Source organism: Vanessa atalanta, chromosome 1 (assembly GCF_905147765.1).
Source record: "Vanessa atalanta chromosome 1, ilVanAtal1.2, whole genome shotgun sequence".
Classification (NCBI taxonomy): Eukaryota; Metazoa; Arthropoda; class Insecta; order Lepidoptera; family Nymphalidae; genus Vanessa; species Vanessa atalanta.
Genome location: NC_061871.1, coordinates 7,694,294 through 7,715,417, shown reverse-complemented (window position 1 = coordinate 7,715,417; position 21,124 = coordinate 7,694,294). Strand labels below are relative to the sequence as shown.

General features: G+C 31.8%; 1 protein-coding gene and 1 non-coding gene across 2 annotated transcripts in view; both read right to left on the bottom strand.

The window, feature by feature from the left end:
• Positions 1-334: 334 nt before the first annotated feature.
• LOC125065520 (galanin receptor type 3) overlaps positions 335-21,124 on the bottom strand; it is a 60,814-nt gene continuing 40,024 nt past the window's right edge. The window contains exons 2-5 of the mRNA XM_047673205.1: positions 3,294-3,418; positions 1,864-2,039; positions 1,549-1,690; positions 335-1,098 (exon numbers count right to left, since the gene is read on the bottom strand). Of these exons, the coding sequence (XP_047529161.1) occupies positions 419-1,098; positions 1,549-1,690; positions 1,864-2,039; positions 3,294-3,399 (1,104 nt within the window). The 5' untranslated portion in view covers positions 3,400-3,418 and the 3' untranslated portion in view covers positions 335-418. The remainder of the gene's footprint in view (positions 1,099-1,548; positions 1,691-1,863; positions 2,040-3,293; positions 3,419-21,124) is intronic.
• On the bottom strand, positions 5,925-5,996 carry Trnah-gug. The gene has a single exon. It is a non-coding gene; the product is annotated as a tRNA-His (tRNA).

The following is a 21,124-nucleotide window of genomic DNA, read 5'->3' as shown; positions in this document are numbered from 1 at the left end:
TAACTTAAATCGTATGAACATTATTGATCACTTTAGATTTCTCCATCTTTTAGGTAAATATAATATATAACGCTGTCTATATGTACAAATTGCACATAACATAACATCACAAAAATCGTATAAATTATATTCTATCTTGCAATAAAAAAAAAATTTTTACGCATCAATGAGACTCAGATATGGGAGTTTAAACAGTTTTGTAGGATAATTACAAGCCATTAACCTTTTATACTTTTATTCAGTAGGACAATAAAACAAATATAACTGTTTCACACACTTTATTGCTTGACGGATATTATTCACAATAAAATCTCAAACAACGTTTGTAACGACGAAAACGAGACGCACTTGCGTAGACTATACGAGGCACTGAGAGACAGGAATCACAGATCGAGACAGCTTAGAAGATAGATGGACATCAATATAAGAAGCTAGAGGGAGGAGGACGTGGCGACGGAGCCGGGCGAGCTAGACGAGGATGAAACGCGCCCAGCGCGGCCTCGTTCGTCGATGAAGGTCTCTCCTCACGAACCCTCAACTGAGGAATACGCCATGCAGCACAAGCGGCTGTCAGCGCATGTCTGTTCAACAACCAGTACGCTGCTGCATTCAGAGCTGAGTGCGCATGACCAAGCAGCAGCGCATACTGTGTTAATATTATTGGAACGTTTAATCCAAATGCGCTGCATATGATAATAGCCGCATGTGGACACCAACAAGCGGCAAATATTGCGGCGATGCCAATCAAAACGTTGCCAAGACGTCTCCTAGATCTTAGTGTTGACGTTGCTGGCTGTGGGCCAAGGAGGCTCGGCTGAAGTTTCTTGGCTCTGACATCACCAACATCAACTGCGTCACGACGTTCTCTAGCCCCGACACCGGCAACAATGATCACGTGGGTTGGTCGTCGTATTAGTGGAACTGGTAGTGGCAGTTCACCGTGAGCAGCTCTTGCCGTTAGAGATAGAGCTGTGAGTTTGACTCGAACACTCCAGTGGCATCGAGTGACAGCAGCTACTGGCATGCAGTAGGTGACTATAGCGTGTGCAGCGGCCAGTGGCGGACATGATAAGCACGTGGCTATCACTGTGACAGCTCCTGGAAACGGACATTAAGTAAGAGCATAGTTTTATAATTTGGCCAAAGATAGTTTTTTTTAGTTTTTTCAAAGTTCTTCTTACAAATATATTTATAGGTAGGCAGTAAAAACTTTTAGTAGGATTGTATAGATAGTCTACCGCCAAACAGCAATATTTAATATTGCTGTATTCTCCCTTGAAGGGTGTCTGAGTCAACGTTACTACAGACACAAGGGACATAAGGTTGGCGGCGCCTTTGCTATGTTAGGAATGTTTACCTGTAACTTATTTTATCCAATTAACAATACATTGTATTGTTTTAGTCTGTTTTGAAAGATGAGTAACCAGGTATGATACTCGTAACAGGAACAAGGATCGATGTTAGACATGGTAAGTATATCTACGGCAGCAACCACTATATCATCAATTCTATATTAAATTAAAAAAAGTAACTTTACAATTTTCATACCAAGCAATAAAGCCGTGGTCCATACAACTCCAACAGCTAAGAACGGTTTCGCACACAGAGAGCCGCGTCTGCGCCGCACCGCACTGCATCGGTCTGCTGCTATTGCTACTAGCGACAGTGTACTTGCGGCTACTGGTAATGACTGCAAAGATAATTGTAGAAATAAACAAAATATTTTAATATAAAAAAAATATATTCGTGTTTTAAAATAAATACCTTTTTATAATACTATATATTATTTTACTAATAAAAGAAAGGATTTAGGTAGTGAAGATCCGCAATTAAATAACGTTATACGCAATATAATATATCTACCTCAATGTAATGCGTGACATGGCAGGGTAAATGGTGTATTCTCGCTGCCCTGGTGGCAGCAAGCGGCGCACTGGCAGCGCACACGAGTAGATCAGCAGCACACGCGCTTAGGAGCTGAGGTGTTCGCAGCCGGGAAGCACCGTTGGATGCAAGGGCGGCCATAAGACTAACATTACCTGAAATATTATATAATAATAAACTACTCATGTATTTACAATTAAAAAAAAAACCTTTTAAAATAAGACAAATATGATAAGAAACAAGTTTTATTTGTTTTTTTTCTGCATTAATGCAAGAGCTATGAATTAGATTAACAAAGAACTTTCAAAAAGTACTAACTGATTAACTGTACACATTTAAAAAAAACTGAGTCTTTCAATATTTGTGAAGTTTAATATTAAGATATTTATTACCTCATATGTTTTGGATAATGTAATCGAAACATATGAATGGGACATATGTTTTCTATAGATATTTGGAGTTCTACAAATCCTATTTACTAAGTTGCCGGTAGTCTAGTGTAGTTTTGGTAGCGTTTGTCTGTTATGTGCTTACAATTTTCTCCTTCTGCTGACACAACAACTTTTGTCAAAACTTGTACAATAATAGGTTTATGAGGTTGATTACCATAGATACTCGAGGCATATCTAATTTCCACTAATTATTGGAAAGGCCAAAACTTATTATCATATTTTCATTAGATAGTAAAAATCTTACGATTTTTAAAATGAAACAATCTAACCGATAAATCTATTTTAAAATAAATGGCTTTTTGAGTAAATTTCGACTGATTTGTGATCTACTATCGAGATTAACTAACACAGTAAAAAGTTTAACTTAGTATAAAATACTTAGAATTTCAATTTAACCCAACCCGGGTTCGAAACCAAGCCCTCTTGATTTGGGATCACGGTATTCGCATTAGTAAGCTACTAGACCATGCAGCATGTTTGGCACAATATAGCCAATTGGCGAAAAATATTAAGAAAATAGCACATTATCTAAAATATCAACTAATAAGCTCGACGTACATATTCTGTGTAATATTATTTTTATGGCAGCTTCGCGTCGGTTAGCTGTTGTTGCTACCATTTGTGGCGCCATGAAATTACCGAAACGAGTCTGTTGAATCGTTTTATGAACTTAGTTAATATGTTCATATTATGTACACGAAATTTTATTTTACTAAATGTAAACAATTTTTTTAATGTATTTTTCATAATATTCTGAAAACTATCGTGAAGATACTTTAAAATTCAGAATTTATTGAAATTATGTATTTTTTATTTCCTTTTGTATTTATATATGCATACATTATTTTATCATGATAATTGCTACTATTATGATATAATAATGTATATTAATAAAACTATAAATTACCAAAGCTAAATATTTTTAAGTTTTATTCTAATTATTTATAATTTTCATACCAATAATACCAATGATAGAGACAAGGACGTAGAGTGTAAGGAGTACTGCTATATGCGCCTGCGCACGCGACGCTCCAACGCCCTCCTCTGTGACGTTACCGTACATCCCGCTGCATCACTGACTGCTGAAAGAAATTAAAATATGTATTGTAGGTACGTCAAATGTAATTTGTTTATTTTTCCATCTCATATAACAAACGGAAATATCTATAGATAAGTATTATATATTGAATAGTAACAACTCCAATCGAGTGTTTTTCGATTCGAAGCTAATACAGATCGGGATTTTATAATAGTTTTAATAGTGCTTACTACAATTGCGCACGTAAAATTTTGACCAAAATTTTACACGCTTTAATTATGTTAAAGAGTCTGGGTAATTTTACAGTATGAAGCGCACATTTAATAGCGCTTATTCTTATTAAATTGGACAACTTATAAATTACATGTTCTTAAAATAAATTTTGGTTAACAGAATTTATTACAGAGAAAAGTCTAACGTTTGGAGCACCAGTCTGTTCGTGTGGGATTAAATTTATTTGAAGACTTATAAATTTATACAACTGAATGAATGTTTCATAATAATAAAACGAAGAAGTAGATCGAATTGAGAATCTAAAATTTTAAACAAAAAAAAATTCAAAAATGTAATGTACTAGATTTTTCAATATACAACTCAAAAGTAATTGATATATTTTTAAGTCTCCGTTCAAGTAATTTTAACTCTAACTTTATAAATACAATTAGGACGAAACTCTAGTGCAAAATGAAGCACCCTGAACATTGTACTTAGACCTTTATTACAATGAAATAAGGTCTTTAATTGTAATCTGGCCGCAACGTCCGAATAAAAAGTAAAAAGCTTTACAACCCATTACGACGAGTCTAGACGCTGTTATTAAGTTCTACAACTTGCAAGCACTTTGTCCCTTTGTTTCCTTCTAATTTTCAAGTAACAGACTTTTGATTTTAGTTTTATTGATTTCAAAATTTTGCCAAGCAGACCACCTGTAAGGTAAGATATAAAATCGATCACTACTTATATATATCGCATGGTTATTGTCAAATTCGTGACAATGTTAGGTATATTTTTGTGACTGAATTAAAATCATTTTACTCGTTACATTATTATTTCTTCGAATTTTGTAAATCAACTCAATTTTTTAAATATAACAGTATTCACAGTCCATTTTCTGTTAAATTGTATTTTCACTGGAAATCCAAGTAAAGTTGAACAAATGATAAAGCTTAATTAGCGCAACGGCTTAAATATTATGTCTCAACGCCTCAGTATCAGAAGTTCAAATTTTGATTCACTCTTACTACAATCTTATTTAGAGAGAAAAATAGTAACATTACAATACCTGACACCAAAAGGAATACCCAAAATAAAATCAAAAGCTGGAATGTTTGGTTGAAGCATAAATGTTAAAGATCGATCGGACTGCCATTAAAAGATGTGTCCAGCAGTCGACGAATACGGTCTAATGATGATGAAAAAGCAAGAATTACTGGAATACTTGCTTTTGAAATTTCACATATACGAATATTTTGACTGTATTGTATTTTGATACAGTTCATTCAACTATGTCAAATATGAACACAATGTTTACAGTCGTATAAATGAGGTTTAACGAACCCTATATTCCTGCTTATTATATATCTTATAATAAAATTATTTCTAAGTTCTGTATTTATGTAAGAATAATTTATATTATTCACTTGTATATGTATACAAATTCCAATTAAAAATAGCTTCCATACAAATCATCACCTCGTAGGACGATGACAAGAACGCTAGGACTCCTTCAATGATATGATGACAAGAACGTTTCCTCGTTTAATCGCTAATGCGATTCTCTGAGCGCAAAATGAACCAGCCTTCCTGCTCCAGTGGACGCAATAGATATAGATCTGTTTATATAGAAAAGTTTTTTCAATACCAGTCCAAGGTCCAAGTGTAAAAGGAAATGATAGATAGATGTTAATGAAAAGGCGTAATTTTGTACGGACTATTTACTTTTTTGTACCGTTCAAGTCTTTCAAAGGCTTTTAAGAATGTCTTATTATTTACCTTTTACCTTTAACATTTGAAAATGTATACTAGATATATTAATATTTAAAATACAATTAATAGCAAACAGCTTATAAACCTCTTTTTAAATAATTAATAGGGGTAACAACCGGTGGGTTTTGGGACAGGGATTAACAGTTAATTGTATCTCGGCGAAGTGAAGATAAGTGGCCCATCGAATCTAAGCTTAAGACTTCCGATGCTAAGAAGATGGCGTTGCTTCAATTTAGAAATGATTATCTTTTTATGTTGAGTCATTGCACAAATTTATATAAAAAAGATATAATAAAGCAAATGATTGAACATCTAGATATCAACAGATATAAATAAAAGACAGAGCAGTTTAATACCTTTTTCTCCTCAGTGTGGCAACTGCGGTTTGTCTATTATTTTTTCCTTACCTTCAAATATATAAATATATATTTATCAATAAATATATTTTGAAGATAAGAGTAGAAAAAAATAAGTTCGAAATTTTTAAATAACACTTGCAGCGTTGAAAGTTGAAAACATTTAAATTGTAAAAAAATATGAGCTCCACCGTAACAGCTATTCGCTGCCGTGACCAGGATTCGAACCTGGGTTACTACGGCCACAACGTAGGGTCCTAACCACTAGACGATCACGGCTATCGGAGCGGATACTTTAAGTGTTAAAATTTACCAAGTAATATAAATGTAATAATATAAATGTAATAAATTAAATGGCATTAATTTCATATGAAAGTATACTCATATAGACGCTGCTTTAAATCGACCGGGTAACATTGTGTATAATCGTGATAAAATGAAGTGTTAGTTAAGTTATACAAAGCGGTTTTATAAGAAGGCTTTTTGATTCAGTCGAGTTTTAATTGGAGCACTTTCTCCTCGCCACAGCGGATTACAGTAATGGCCAATCTTAACAATGTCGAAAGTGCTACTAAGTTGGTCGTGAATTTTGATATCGGGTATCTTGTAATTATATTAGATTTATTACTTTAGTTATTAGAATGAAATTTGTTAAATTTGAAAAAAAAAATTTGAAAGTAAAAGTTCGAGTATTATTATTAATTTATTCGTGTCAAACTTAGATATAGATAATGGAGCAATCTACAGCAGCAGTAGTCGAAACTGTTATGCACGATTATTATTTCAGGTCTAATAATGCTAAAATTGTCCTGACAGAATTTAAAGAAATATTAGCTCCCTTCCTTTACACTCATCGTAGTTAAATAAAACACGCTAGAATCCGTAATGCGTAGAACGGTAATTGATCGTCGTACATTCCGGTGCATGTAAATGTAACTCAACCACCTTCGTAGCTCCGAGCTGATACTCATGTATATCTTAAGGAAGCGGAGAGATTGCGGAGTGGATGCGTATATAAAAACGATCCCACAACCTTTCCAATACTTATCAAGAATGGCCATCACAGTGGCTAAAATTGGTAAGAATGACAGTTATCCTGGATTGAACCGAAAAAATTGTATTGTGGTAGTAATTACTTTGTAATTTCCACGAGTGTCATAGTCAATCTATATATATAAAAGCGAAATACCACTCAATGATTAATCACGAAATCTCAGAAACTATAACACCTACAAACTTGAAATTTGGCAGTTAGGTTTATAGGGTAAAGATATCCGCTAAGAATAGATTTTACGAAACTCCACCCCTGAAGGAGTAAAACGGTGGTTGGAAGTTTGTGTGTTATAAATTTCGCGCGGGTATAGCCGCAGGTTTAGCTAGTTCCCTAATTTTATCATAGGTATATAGTCCTATATACATTACATCGATATTGCGCTATCAATAATGGAAATTAAGTTATTGTGTTCCTTGCAATCACAAGGTATTTACCTTGACTAACTCTATATAAACCAATACATATATGTTTATATTTGCTTTATGAGCGGAGTGAAACGAGCAGGAGGGTCACTTGTGTGTGGGTCAAGTGATTACCAGCGCCTATGGGCATTTGCAAACCCAAACTGCCAATATTTTGCCAGACTTTGAGGTATCGAACAAAAGTCACCCTTCAAACTGAAACAATACTTTGTTACCCAGGCGGGCTTGTACAAAGCACTTTCATATGTAGGTATACAGTTTACGGTACAACTAAGCCACGTAAATTTGAATAAAAAAGGATATCAACCTATTTAATAAATATTTATAGTTGTAATATATAATGATTTTTAATAAATTTAAATTAATGTTTTATTTTCGTACCAATTTTTTTTTTATGTAATAGGTAGGCGGACGTGCAAATGGGCCACCTGATGGTAAGTGGTCACCACCGCCCATAGACATTGACGCTGTAAGAAGTAATAACCATTCCCTCCATTACATCAATGCGCCACCAACCTTGGGAGCTAAGATGTTATGTCCCTTGTGCCTTTAGTTACACTGGCTCACTCACCCTTCAAGCCGGAACACCACAATACTAAGTATTGCTGTTTGTCGGTGGAATATCTCATGAGTGGGTGGTTGAAAATACACAAATTATTGTCTGTTACCAATTGTAATTTATATTTTCAAATTGATGTATTATTTTTATTTTATTAATTATACATTAAATTCAAACACTATATATATACGACGATAAAAAAAACATTGACCTATAAAACCTATACACACTTTTAAATTTTTGACAGTATTGTTAAAAATATATTAGGATACACTTTTAAACTTTTTAAGTAATTATCAAATTAAAAAGCTATAAACTAATTAAGGAGCTGCGAAGTTATATTTAGCGTTTCTTATTTACATTTTTTTTTATTTCATTTACATAAATTGAGAGTAAAATATTTTTGGAAAATTATTACATGTTGAAAAATATGCTATTAACTTTTTGTAAACTTACTTTTCGTATACAGTACAGACAATTTAGTAGCAGCTCGAAAAGCCCACGGCTGGGAACATGATTTTTGTCTTCTTGTGTAAAGTAAGCTTTAAATCTATACTGATTTAAACTTACTCTACATTCCACAAATGTAAATTAGTTGAAGGATACGTTGATCAATTTTTATAATTGCAATATAAATTGTTAATATAAATTCCAAGACAAGTACTTAATAGTATTATAATTTTTATAAAGCGTTTTTTATCATAATTAGTTCCTCGCCAGAGCAATATAATATGTAAATGCTAACATTCTGTTATTATTAATAAAAATCCTTCATGAATCGTTACAAATTCAAATATTCATAAAAGTTTATGGAACAGAATACTGTATATAAATATATAAGACGATCCAGCAGAAAATTTCAAACGATATAAAAAATATAATTTTTCAGCGAAAATTATATTATTTTTATTTCTTTGCAAAGTATAATCTCTACGTATAAATGTGAAACAATTTGTATAATGGAATACCGCTTCTTACAAATGGTAACACTTTTGGGGAAACTTTAACAGAAACATTTCTGCGGGTTTGTAAAACATTTGTGAACATAAATCCAGTATTTTTTACAATAAACATTTGAATGAGATTGAAGCGTTAGCTTCTTTATGCACAGTATGTTATTAGCAGCCCGGAGTCTTGAAGGTGGAAGTGTGTATACTCCCTCCCGTGCCTCAGAAAGTATATATAATGCCTTTGGACTCTTTCCAGCCGTGTCGGATTAGCCATCTCATCGGATTATGAAAGTGATGGAATAAAGAGTGCACCTGTGTTTATGCACGTATTTATGCACTATAATATGTCCTGTGAAGTTTGCTGGTCTCCCTCTCTCTCTAACCTCTAGGAGATTCGCCGCCGTGGCCGAAATTGGTCAGGACGACATTATTGTATAATAACAGAAAAACAGACAATTACAAGCAATCAATCATCGATCTTGTGATCATGATTGACAAGTTACTATTTAATGTATTAAAATAATATATTTCTTAATTTATTTGTGTAGTCGTACGAGTGCTAAATTATCCTCTTGGAATTAAATAAAAGGCTTTCTATATGTTGATCAGAGTATATCTTGTTAATAATGAAAAAACAAGCTTGTAAAAAAATCGTAGCTTTGTAAAATCTGCAAAGACTCTGCAAGGTTCGTTTTTAATCGATCCAAAAAAAATATGAATTCAGTTGTATTTTTTTATGATTTCTACCTTTTTTTTCGGAGGGTATACTTTACCCTTGGAAAACCTTTACCCTCGGTAATTGGTCCCATGTAAATTTTAATAAAAAATTGAAAGTCGGTTATATTTTTGTTAAAATTTTATATTATTAGTAGGAAGTTGAATTAGTAAAAATGTTCAATAAACAAACTTTATACTTACTGTTGTGTTTCACAATTGGTTAATATTAAAGATAAACTATTTTTAGTAAAATTATTTAACATCAACTATGATTGTAGAACTATTTTCTTCTAGTCAACGTAGTATTTTAAATTTTAGAAAATGATTTTGTTGTGGAAATAAACTTATTTTCTTTGGAATTACAATATTAAAAAATATTTCAATAATTTGTATTGCAAAATGATAGAATGTTAAAAAGTATCCAATAAACTAAGTAAGTTAAGAAGGTGTTAAGTTAAACTGTCACATTAAAAAAAAAAAACATTCCTCAAAACAGCAAGAGTATCATAAAAGTATTTATAAAATTATCTATAATTTATTAAATGAATTATAACAAAACGAACGAGAAAAAGCGAGATCATATTAAATGGAATAAAATCAATCATGTATGAATTGATAAGACAAACGAGACACAAAAAGTGAAGATAATATTTTTGGGCTTAAAAAGTAATGAGAATTTAATGTAAATGTTAAAAATATGAAACTCAAAAAAACGCCAAAAATATATGTATATAAAATACTACTAACTTAAGATCATACTAGATTATTATATTACAGTCTTATACTAGTGATCATTAAATTAGTAAATTAATGGATAAATAAACTTGTAATTCCGTATTAAATACAGTCTTTATAATTGTGAATAAAGATCCATTATCAATTCGGGTAACAGTGCGGCCTTCCTTGTAGTTCCCTGCGACCCTATCCCGCACCGGACCCTCGTAACGTAACCTGGATAAGCGGAATACAAGGTCAATGAACAAAATTTTACCCGGGGAAAAGCGCCGTTGGGATTATCAATTAGATTAAGGATTGCCTGTCTTAAAAAAATCTTCGTCTTAAAAATACAATCTACTTACTCGTATTTGCAATAATAAATCTGAGTTATCTGAGGTATTTTAAATATATATTACTATAACTTTATTTACCGTAGTTAATAGTGTCGAAGCTCAAATTCTCTTATTATATTATCTTCACGTTGTAAATAGTTGCTTATAAAGCAGGCATACAAGAGCAAGCACACTAGTGAGCAGTATAATCTTACAGCAAAATATGATAACGAACATAAGGGAGGCACTCCGATACCACGGGTTACTTTTCTATGTCAGGAGGTTAATCGAGGAATACCTCTAGGACCGGGTGGTTCTCTGGGCGAGGGCAATTGGCGTATTGTCCAGCATCAGCATGCTGGGTACCACAGAGATCGGTTCTTGGTCAAATAATATAGGAAGTCGGCTAAGACCGACTTCTGCGAGCTTTTTTTTAGGTATGAATTGCAATGGTCTCCTTCTACGAGAGTGGCGTGGAACGAGGCCCCGGAATGGTAGCGTTAGGAGAGTGCTCACCCGTTCCTTCGAAAAATACTGGGGAGGAAGCGTCGGCGCTATGCGCACCTTCTCCACTCTTCGTAAGCATTGCTGGAAGGAGGGGTTTCTCTGTATCTTGGGAACTTAAGGAGTGGAGGACTGCATAGGCAAGCCAACTGTCAGGGCGGCGCGTTACTATGCGCAAAAGATCTCGTGAACCCGAAAAGACAGAATGACTACCGCTGGTTCTTTAGTGGGCATTCCGGCGCAGTCGGTGCCGGTGATACCCGTGATAGGAGTATATTTAAACGACTTTTATTACAGATAAAATATCAAATTATTATTAGTGACTTCAGGTTAACTTCGATGACTTAAGCTTATCAAAAAATAACACTATATATCAATATAGTGTTATTGTTATCAAACAATAGAAATATTTTTAATTTGGATTATCATTCTGGAAAAGGAAACAACCAATCGAGGAGGCATAAAAATACCTCAAACGAATAATGTTTTATTGGCAATATTTCAGCCAACAACAGTACAAAATTATAAGCGTGCCGAATTTGACATTTCTAGAAAAGGGTCACAAAGGGCTCGGTCAACAGACGCCGCTAAAGTTTTATTGCGGTTTCCTGCGTTGCATTTTTCTTCGTAAATATACCTAATCATATAAGAAAACCAAACAAGTATCAATAAATATTTTATTTTGTCTTGGTGTGTTAACAAAAATATAACATCAAACAGGTCGATTGACCAAACGTACATGGAAGAAAGTACGTTTTTTTGTATTTGTACCATCCTTCAATTACTAATAAACGTATTTATATACTAATGTTACATGTACATAAATAACGTGATTGTGTCTGTCTTTTCATAATAGCATTATAGCTATGTCGGCACTTCCAAAATTCTCCTTATTATCGGATTGTTTGCAGGAGTCAGTGAAACAATGCTAACGTATACGAAACAGAATATTCGCTAATGAAATACCCGTAATTGAAACAAATGTTACTCGTTATTTTCATAACGACTAAGAACATTCCGTATTTACTCGTAATATGTACATATGTATCTTTGTTTATAGTTGAAATTATAGAGAAAATTATAGGTTTATTTTTAAAAAGTGAAGTCGCTTGTATGGCAGTTCGTTTGAAATGGATATAAAGGCTGTCGTAAAAGTTTTGTAAAGTCATCGGTTATGGATGTAAATAACATACGTCTCCAAAATTTTTAAAAGTATCTGTATTTCACAGATTTATTAAATGTGAGAAATTTCTGATTGTATTTTTAAAATTTTTATTCTAATAGATTACTAGAAGTAAATCAATATTGACAATCAAATTCTACAATATATATTGGTATATTGCGAAACTTGATTATCGTTATCGATTTTACCTCTAGACAATGTACGTATACAGTAAGATGTATATTAATAATTCTCTCTGGCTGAATTTCAGGCAAGCTGCTGCTTTAATCTCAAAGACCAGTCAACTGCGCAGAACATAATGAACGAATTAATTAATTATATTACAGTTCACAAGCAACCACAAATGCACTCTCTTTAACCCTTCAATCTCATAATCCAATGGAATGGCAACCCGACACGAACGGTGGGAGATCAATCGCTAAACAACGATTTTATTTGTTTACGTTGCTAATTTGCTTGCTAAATTATTAAGCTAATAATTTATAAAGAGAAATAGGTATATATACGAGATTAGAACCCAGAACCTCCGAAACTGGGCTCAAATCAGTAACGCATAAGTTAGTTAGGAGAGATTTATGCCATTAGTTACTATTCAAACATTATACCGATAATTGCGCTGGCTCAATTACCACCGCACTGAAATACGCCAACATAGCGCGTTGCAATTACAAAGCTTTTGTGTTGTCGTGTCCAGATTTCAAACTGAGGAAAGTTACTGCTGAATTTCGCGGCAATAACTACATTACAATCAAGTAATATCGTCGCCATTGTCGTCTAATATGTTAAATGATTTTAACATCATCATTATAAAAAGTGAATTTTATTTTGTATGGTTGCTAACACATATACTGACTATAACAACACACCCAAGGGACACGTATTTATTGATTTGTATGTATAGATCCCGTGTTTGGTGGTATATTAAAGATGTTGGAAGTGGATTATACTAATTTCAATATTACTGTCTATGAGTGAAGGACCACTTACCATTAGGTACATTAATGGTACATTCGTTTCTTTGTCTTTGACGTACGGCCTAATACCTGTCAAGATTACTATGACAATAATATTTTATATACGCTCATGATCTTATGGAAATGTTATAATAAAAATTAAATGTTATCCCACTACCTTGTAGATCAATAAATGTAAAAAGTTGTATTTTTAATCTTCTCTCAAATTGCAGTTGTAAATAGTTGAAATAAACACGTATGCACAAAAAATATTAAGTTTAAATTAAAATGTAATTTAACGGCAATATTTTCCAAGGCTAATATTCTGACCACGCACCGCTGACTTTTCGAATTTAGTACGTTGTTTGAAGTTTAATTTCAACTTCCGAGCATTTCCGCGCGATCGCCCTCGTGGAGACAGTGCTTTTGTTACGTGATTATTTCTGCACAGGCTATATAATTTAACTAAAAGTTAACAATTTTTAGTAATAAAATCGTTTTTTCATGTTCGTCTAACTTTAATTTGTATTCTGTAACTTCTGAATAACCGGTTAAGGTCATATTCATAATTTATATTTATTTTATCATGATAGTTCAAACTTCAAAGAGAAAGTCAAAGTTTACGTGGACGAAAAATTGTTTGCTAGCGATATAGAATGCTGCAAAGATATGAAGATTACTGTTAATATGGGCAAATCAAATACGTGTTCGTTTAGTATTTATATTTTAATATTTAATCACATGATATTATTGCTTACGCAAAGAGTTTTGTAGCTGTTTTTCCTTGTCATCACAAATTTTATACGAATCAAACGTCACTGTCAGTGCTGTACCGTTCACTCCCGTTAAACCGTTACTCGAATTCTCCGGCAACTAATTATCAGAACATTTGTTCTGATATACTCGTAGTAAGAAGAGACGAGTCGTCGAATAAACATCTTCAAGATTTTGTTAGCGTAACTCTTTAAAGTCTTGAGCAAATATTTTATCTCGTTCTGGTCCTGATAACATACCCAATACGAATCTATCTCTAAATTCTTCTTCACAAAGTTAATAAATACACAAAAATAATTAAACTCGTAACCGTCCATTTATTTAAATTTATTATATAATTCTCCCGATGTCTTCTAAGTCTTCAGCTAAAATTAATCATCTATAAATAGATGATTAATTTTAGTCGTCGCCAATGATTGAATATTGCGATCAAAGGTTGATAAAATACCAACATCAGCAACCGCCATTTTGTAATAGAGGAGCGCAGGAAACTCGTCGGAACATTAAAATTTTATTAAAACGAAGATTATTATATCAATTTATTTATTTTTTAATATATATACTTATACAGAAAATTAATTTCAGTTCAAACTCATAACATATTTATAGAATATTCAATTAACTATAATTTGAATAATTTTAAATTATGATGGTTGACAGTGAGATAGAGAGAGAGTCAGTGACCCGATTAATAGATAGGATTATAATAATATTAACGAGATAATTTTATCGATTAATAGACTATAATTGTTTGCCAATGTATAACATAATTATACCTAACAAAAAATATTGTCCTTAAGTCAGCTTAACATTTATTCAAAATTATACTTTATTTTAAGTTTATTTATTCTATTGTGTTGATAAAAATATACCATTTCTAATATTATTCTAATATATATCTATTTCATGAAATAATAAAAAAAAAGAAACTATTAAATCAACTGACGCCCCACCCTCACTAGAAATAATTGTCATAACCATACGTAATCCAGTCAGTTCGTGTCCACGACAGGTCTCGAAACGTCCAACAAAATAAATAAGTGAAGATCGTGTCTAAAACCCGATAATAAGATATATAATGGTTAAAATTCATCGTGAATAGTTGAAGTGGAGAATAATGCAAAACATTAATATAATATCATTGGATCAATGATATTATATTAATATTATTATTTATAAACAGAAATAAAATCTAATTAATCTTGTTAATTATTTAACTGTTTTTCTGATCTATCATAAAATCAATGTGTAAAGTTTTATGTACCCGATATATACATAAATATTTCAAGCACCTGAAAATAGTAATGTTACTTTTCAATCTTATAATCTGCAATAACTAAAACTTCTAGTGATTATAAGAAACCAAAACATCTGAGGCAGATTAAAATTTAATGAAGGTCTACTCATTTTTACTCTCAAACTATAGATTAAATGTAGATTACTAGACACGAAGCCAGCCTGAGCCGTTACCTTAGGCGAAAAGTATATAACGTAGCATTTTAAAATTTGTATTGTGATAAATAATATTATAAAATATATTTCCTTATTTCTTTAGAACTTCACTTTCACTCGACTAGGGCAAAAATAAATTGCCTCGCGATAAGGAGCTTAGTTCATCACGTTGCTATACAGTGGATCTAGTGCTTAGATTCTTTGCTCAGATTTTTTTCCGACACGTACGAGTTTGGTGACTTTCCGTAATAGTTATAAGAAGTTCTATACATATATTCGCATTCTATAAGTCAAATATTTTATTGTAGAATGAACGACAATTATTTTATTATTGAATGAAATAATACTGGGAAGCATCTAAATGATTGGTTTATATTAAACACAAAGTATAGGCACTGAAGGAATTTGGAGATGCGTCGAGAAAAATATGGTTATTTCAATAAAAATTTAAAACCATAAATAGGAGTCTAGTTATATATAGGTACTCAGCGTATTTACGAGATACAAGCTATCCCGAAAACAAAAGCTGTTTTTTTAACCAATACTCAAAAGTATATAAAAAACAAATGAAAATAAGAGTAAACATTCAGTGTCTATGTCTCACTGCTAAGCCATTTGAGGAGGTTTGGAGCTTGCCACTCTGCCTCAATTCGGGTTAGTAAATGTGTCACAAGTGTGGCTGATTTTAGTCCGATAGTGATGATGATGATATGATGAAGCACAAGTAAATATATAAACACATATTAGGCAGTGCAAAATTCAACGCCGCTTGCTCGCTTGTATGCTGATATAAAAACGCTTTACGAAATTCTATTTAAGTCACTATATTTTGCCTCGACGATTTAGTGATTAGTTTAGTTTGTAAGGCTGAAGATCCGGAGATTTAGAAACAATTCATAACATTCAGTAGTTAGGAATTTGGTAGTTGGTACTTGTAGTCTCTGTGTGGGACTTGTGCTATCGGATTATGAGAGAGAGTGTCAGGTGCAAGTGCAGCAGGTAGTCTACATGTGTGAAATGTTCTTAAAATGTATTACGACAAGGTTCTTTTTTATATCGTGTGCCATATGTTTGAATAATCTTTACTAAAAAAATAATTCTTAATTGTATCCATAATCCCAGCGAAGTCAAGCGAAATTAAGCTACTAATACGAATGTTCTTGTATTATGTGTGTCGATACAATAAATAAGGCTATAATCCAATGAAAACAAATGAAAGCCGTAATACAATTTAGTTTCAAGCCATCAATTACCGTAACGTAGTGGCATGCACTGCCACATTGTTATCGTTTCGATAGAATCAATAACTTCACACGGTCTAACAATGTTGACTGAATAATATTTTTTCACCTTACGACTACGATACGTCGTGACGATTAATAGTGGAATGTAATATTAAAAACGTAAAAATAATAAGACGAAAAAATTTATTACATAGACGATTAATAATTATTTGATGGCTAATAATATAAGAGACGGTCTAATATTAAAACTAAGCAATGGTTTGTACGACTTTTACGTAAGAATCCATATTATTGATTATTTATTTATTTGTTAATGATTAAGAATTAATATTAAAGTTTAATATTAAATAACAATATACTTATAACATTTACTTTAGCTTAATTGTACTGTCAAAAAGTACTTCCAAAATGATTTTTAAATATATATGTTCTTTCTAATAGGAATGCAATGAGCAATTTGCACAAAACATTTAGGTATATATTATTTACATATATTCAAGCATTTCACTACATTCTTATTCATAATAATATGTGAGTGATGAATTTAATTTAGTAATCTTTTAAATAAACGCTGAATCTCGTGATTTTTTTTTTATTTAAATGATTGTTGATTTGATAATTTCATTGCCTGTGTAAAAGTGTACTGGTACGTTATGGCAGCTGGTTTGACTAAAAACTAAGTTTAAAAGAACTCAAAAGCTGGAGCACTTCTTTCCGGTTTCTAATATTGATTGGTTTTATGTTGTAGTTTGTATTTACATTTCGATTGTTCGTTTTTATATTTGATATGTGTAAAGATTTATTTTTTCTTCTATCGTGTTTATTGTTTTCTTGTATTCAGAAGAAGAGGCTGAACTTACATTTGAATTTGAATACATAGTATCCATATACTACTTTAATTAACTCAGAGGTGACATTAATTTTATTTTAATTTGCAATGGTTTTTTCTTGTTAATATTTGAATTCAATTCTGTAATAGAAACTTAGCTTTGTAATTTAGCTGAAATTCTTGCATTATGCTAACACAAAATAAAATAGCATATTTTAATAATAACTTGGGTATGATTTTTGTACATTGACTAGAGAAAAGATATGATGCTAGTTAAAAAAAAAATCCTGGCTGGATGTAAATGTCTGATCTGCCCTGGGTATTCAATTTCAGATATAAGTAAATGAGCAAGTTAACACATAACAAAAAACAGAAAAGTAGGACCAGCAAAACATTAATATAGCCTAAACAAACCTTTATCACGAGAATGAAGATTGAAATATAAGAGCAGAGTCTATCTTATTGCCGATTGTACTAAAAATTAAAAAAGTTAAAATGTCGTTTGATATAAAGTGCACTGCCATACTGTTCTACTCACCATTGTACCACACCGATTCTCAGTCGTGACATTATTCCGCCCTCATTCTATTATAACGTGACCTGACGAGAAAATTGGGTATCGAAAATCCCTTCAGCCTCAAACGACTGTGCTTTTGTGTAACGTCAATTGAACCATTAAAAATACGAAACTTTAGTGTTTTCCAATAACTTTTGATATACGGAAAATATTATATGATAAAAATACGATTAGCATTATCTATTACGTATAAACTTTAAATATATCTATTGCATTTAAAATTATATAAAAAATGTTAGCAAATACGTTTTTTATTAAGTCACCTTTCTTAATATAAATAATTTATTACACAAAATGTGGGCAAAATTACTTAATTAAATTGTCACTTATTAAGCTCCAAATAAGAATGGTAGCATTTTTTTTTTATAAATATTATCCTTATAATTATTATTTAGGCGATAAAAATGAATACATGAATTAATTCTATTTACCCTTGTTTTTTAATGCTACGGCCACAACGAATATTTGCAAAGGACTAGTTAACAAAAAAATATATATTACAGAAAGCACGTGTACTAATTAAAAACAGCGAACTCATTTTTACAAGGTTTTATTAAGTTTTGCCTGGCCAGGTGTGTTTAATCAAATCTCCGAGTTAAATTTGGCCCACTTCCCCTTATCCTACAAATCTGCAATTTTATATGTTGATTCAGTTCCGAGGACCTGATACTAAACCCAAGATTGGCTTCAGTCAATGGAACTCTTCAACGGTTGAGAGTATACAGAATCAAGTTAGTATTAATATTTTATAATGACAGCCTGTTTTAGCTATTTATTTTAAAATAGTTTAGGGCTATCAATATTGGTTGCGTTTACATAAATTCGAATTTTTGCAATTGATCGTTGAACAGTTTCCAGTTTCGTTGGCGGAAGTCAATATTGAGTACGTTAACTATGTCTCAACACAAGCTATATCTAAAAAAATATTTATTTTTAGTATTTGTAGTTTATAAAAACTATTATTATAAAAAAAATCGAGGGGAAGATGTCGCTCCCATAATCTATTATCGCGAAAAGATTTTTATCATATAAAATTGTATAATGTAACAAAATGATGGATTTACTTTAACTCCAAAGCTTATTTTCTACATTTAAGAAGATTTAAATAATAGCTTTGTGTAATATCTTTCTTATCGCTTTCCTGTAATCTGAGGGAGTAATTTCACGATAAGGGTCCCCTTTTGTAACAGTCAGTAGGGAAAGCGAAATATTTGATTTGACCAGTGGGCGCACGCTGTGTTAGATTTGGCTATCAGATGGTACTAACCCGTTTTCTGATAGAATATAATGGTAATATTGCTTATTACCAAGGAGAGATGTTAGATGTTAGTGTTAATGTTAATGTCATCATATGTGACCACAATTCGATCTTAATTTTATTATATTGACTTCCCTTATTATCATAGTCTAAAGAGACGGCTAGCTGAAAAGATATCAATCGCAAAACCAACGAATTAATTTACTCTTAACTATATTTTAATTATTACAATTTACGTAAGTAAAATCATCTTATTAATTATACACTCAACTCGAAATTCGAACCGAACATCTGGGATCTGTAGCATTATAATCTAGTAACTAAAGTGAAGCAGACTGATGTTTGAAATATATAAAAATATACTTTTGAGAGCTAGTTAGATTTTTAATGAAAGATGGGTTTTCTGGTTCTGATGTGAATTTCAAAAGTATGAAAAATTATATAAACGTAAAATCGAAATAAACAAGCGAATGTTTGCAAAAAGATAAAAAGTTTTGAAATTACGTTCGCACATGTATTTTGAAGTGTATATTTTTATGCATTTCATTTAAACAAGTGACACAACACTCACTGGTGATTTTTTATTACTTTTGTTTAAAAAATATAGGAACGAATTTTTGTTTTCATTTTTTTTTATTTGAAATCTATCGTACACCATTGGTTATAAATAAATGATGTATTTTTTTTTGTATGGTTTGTATTATCTGCTTAATGCTATGCGATGGAGCCCAAGAAGGTGACGTATATGATGGCATCATTAGGTAATAAAAGCGGCTGAAGTATTTTAAGATAAGCAAACCAGATAAGCAGACCCATTAGGTCTACCAATTGAACTTACCAATACGTCTAGCTCATAACTTTTTCAAAATCGTCTAAAATTAGTAAACCTTCGACTGAGAAGCCTCAGTGGATGGTATGAGTATGGGCCTTGCATTTACGTAAGTAAATTTAGCTAGTTTGCTTTGAGTAGGACTTGTTGCTAACTGATTGCGGTAAGCATCCGCTACGAAGTTCGAAAGTTTCAGTAGTTGCTTTCAATCAATGTGAATGAAAACAACTCACGGGTGCTAGATTTTTTATCAAATCAACCAAAATTATAAAAAACAAATATAAACCAGTAACTGTCCTATAGCTAGGCTAACAATGTCATTATTTTCAAGATAAAGCTAAGAATTTATTCCAACGTGTTGCTCCTCATACTTGTCGTGCATTTACAAATTGAAAAGACAGTTTATTTTATAATATGGCTTCCATGATAAAGCGTCTGAAAGACGGACTGAAATCGCACAAGTCTACCTACAGGGAACTTCTAGGAATCTAATAACAACAGTCATTAAGGCTTCGTGTACATCGCCGCAGCCACACCGGCGTCGGTCCGTTACTTTATATTATATGAATAAAATATATGAGTGCATTTTTCATAACGAACCGTTTTATTTGATAAACCTCGTAGAGTTCTTGTTTTTCTTTAAATATCAGACTTCTAGTTTACGTTCGTGATTGGGTCATCGAACTCTATACAATTCATCAAAGTATTTTTTGTTTAATCGATTCGATGAAATACGAGAGAGTGATCCTACAAGAGTTCCGTTTTTAAAACCAATAAAAACATTTATGTATATAAATGTTATTTAAATGTAGGTCTTGAATTTAAAAAAATAAAAAGAAAATAAATAACATACCAAGGACATCCAATTTAAAATCAAAAATCAAAATATACTTTATTCAAGTAGGCTTTTACAAGCACTTTCGAATCGTCATTTAACAAACTATATTAAATGAAATTACCACCAGTTCAGAATTTATATTCTAAAATAAAAAACCGGCAAGCCACTCAATAATTACTATTTTTCAACATTTGAAAATACAGTCATGTTAGTTA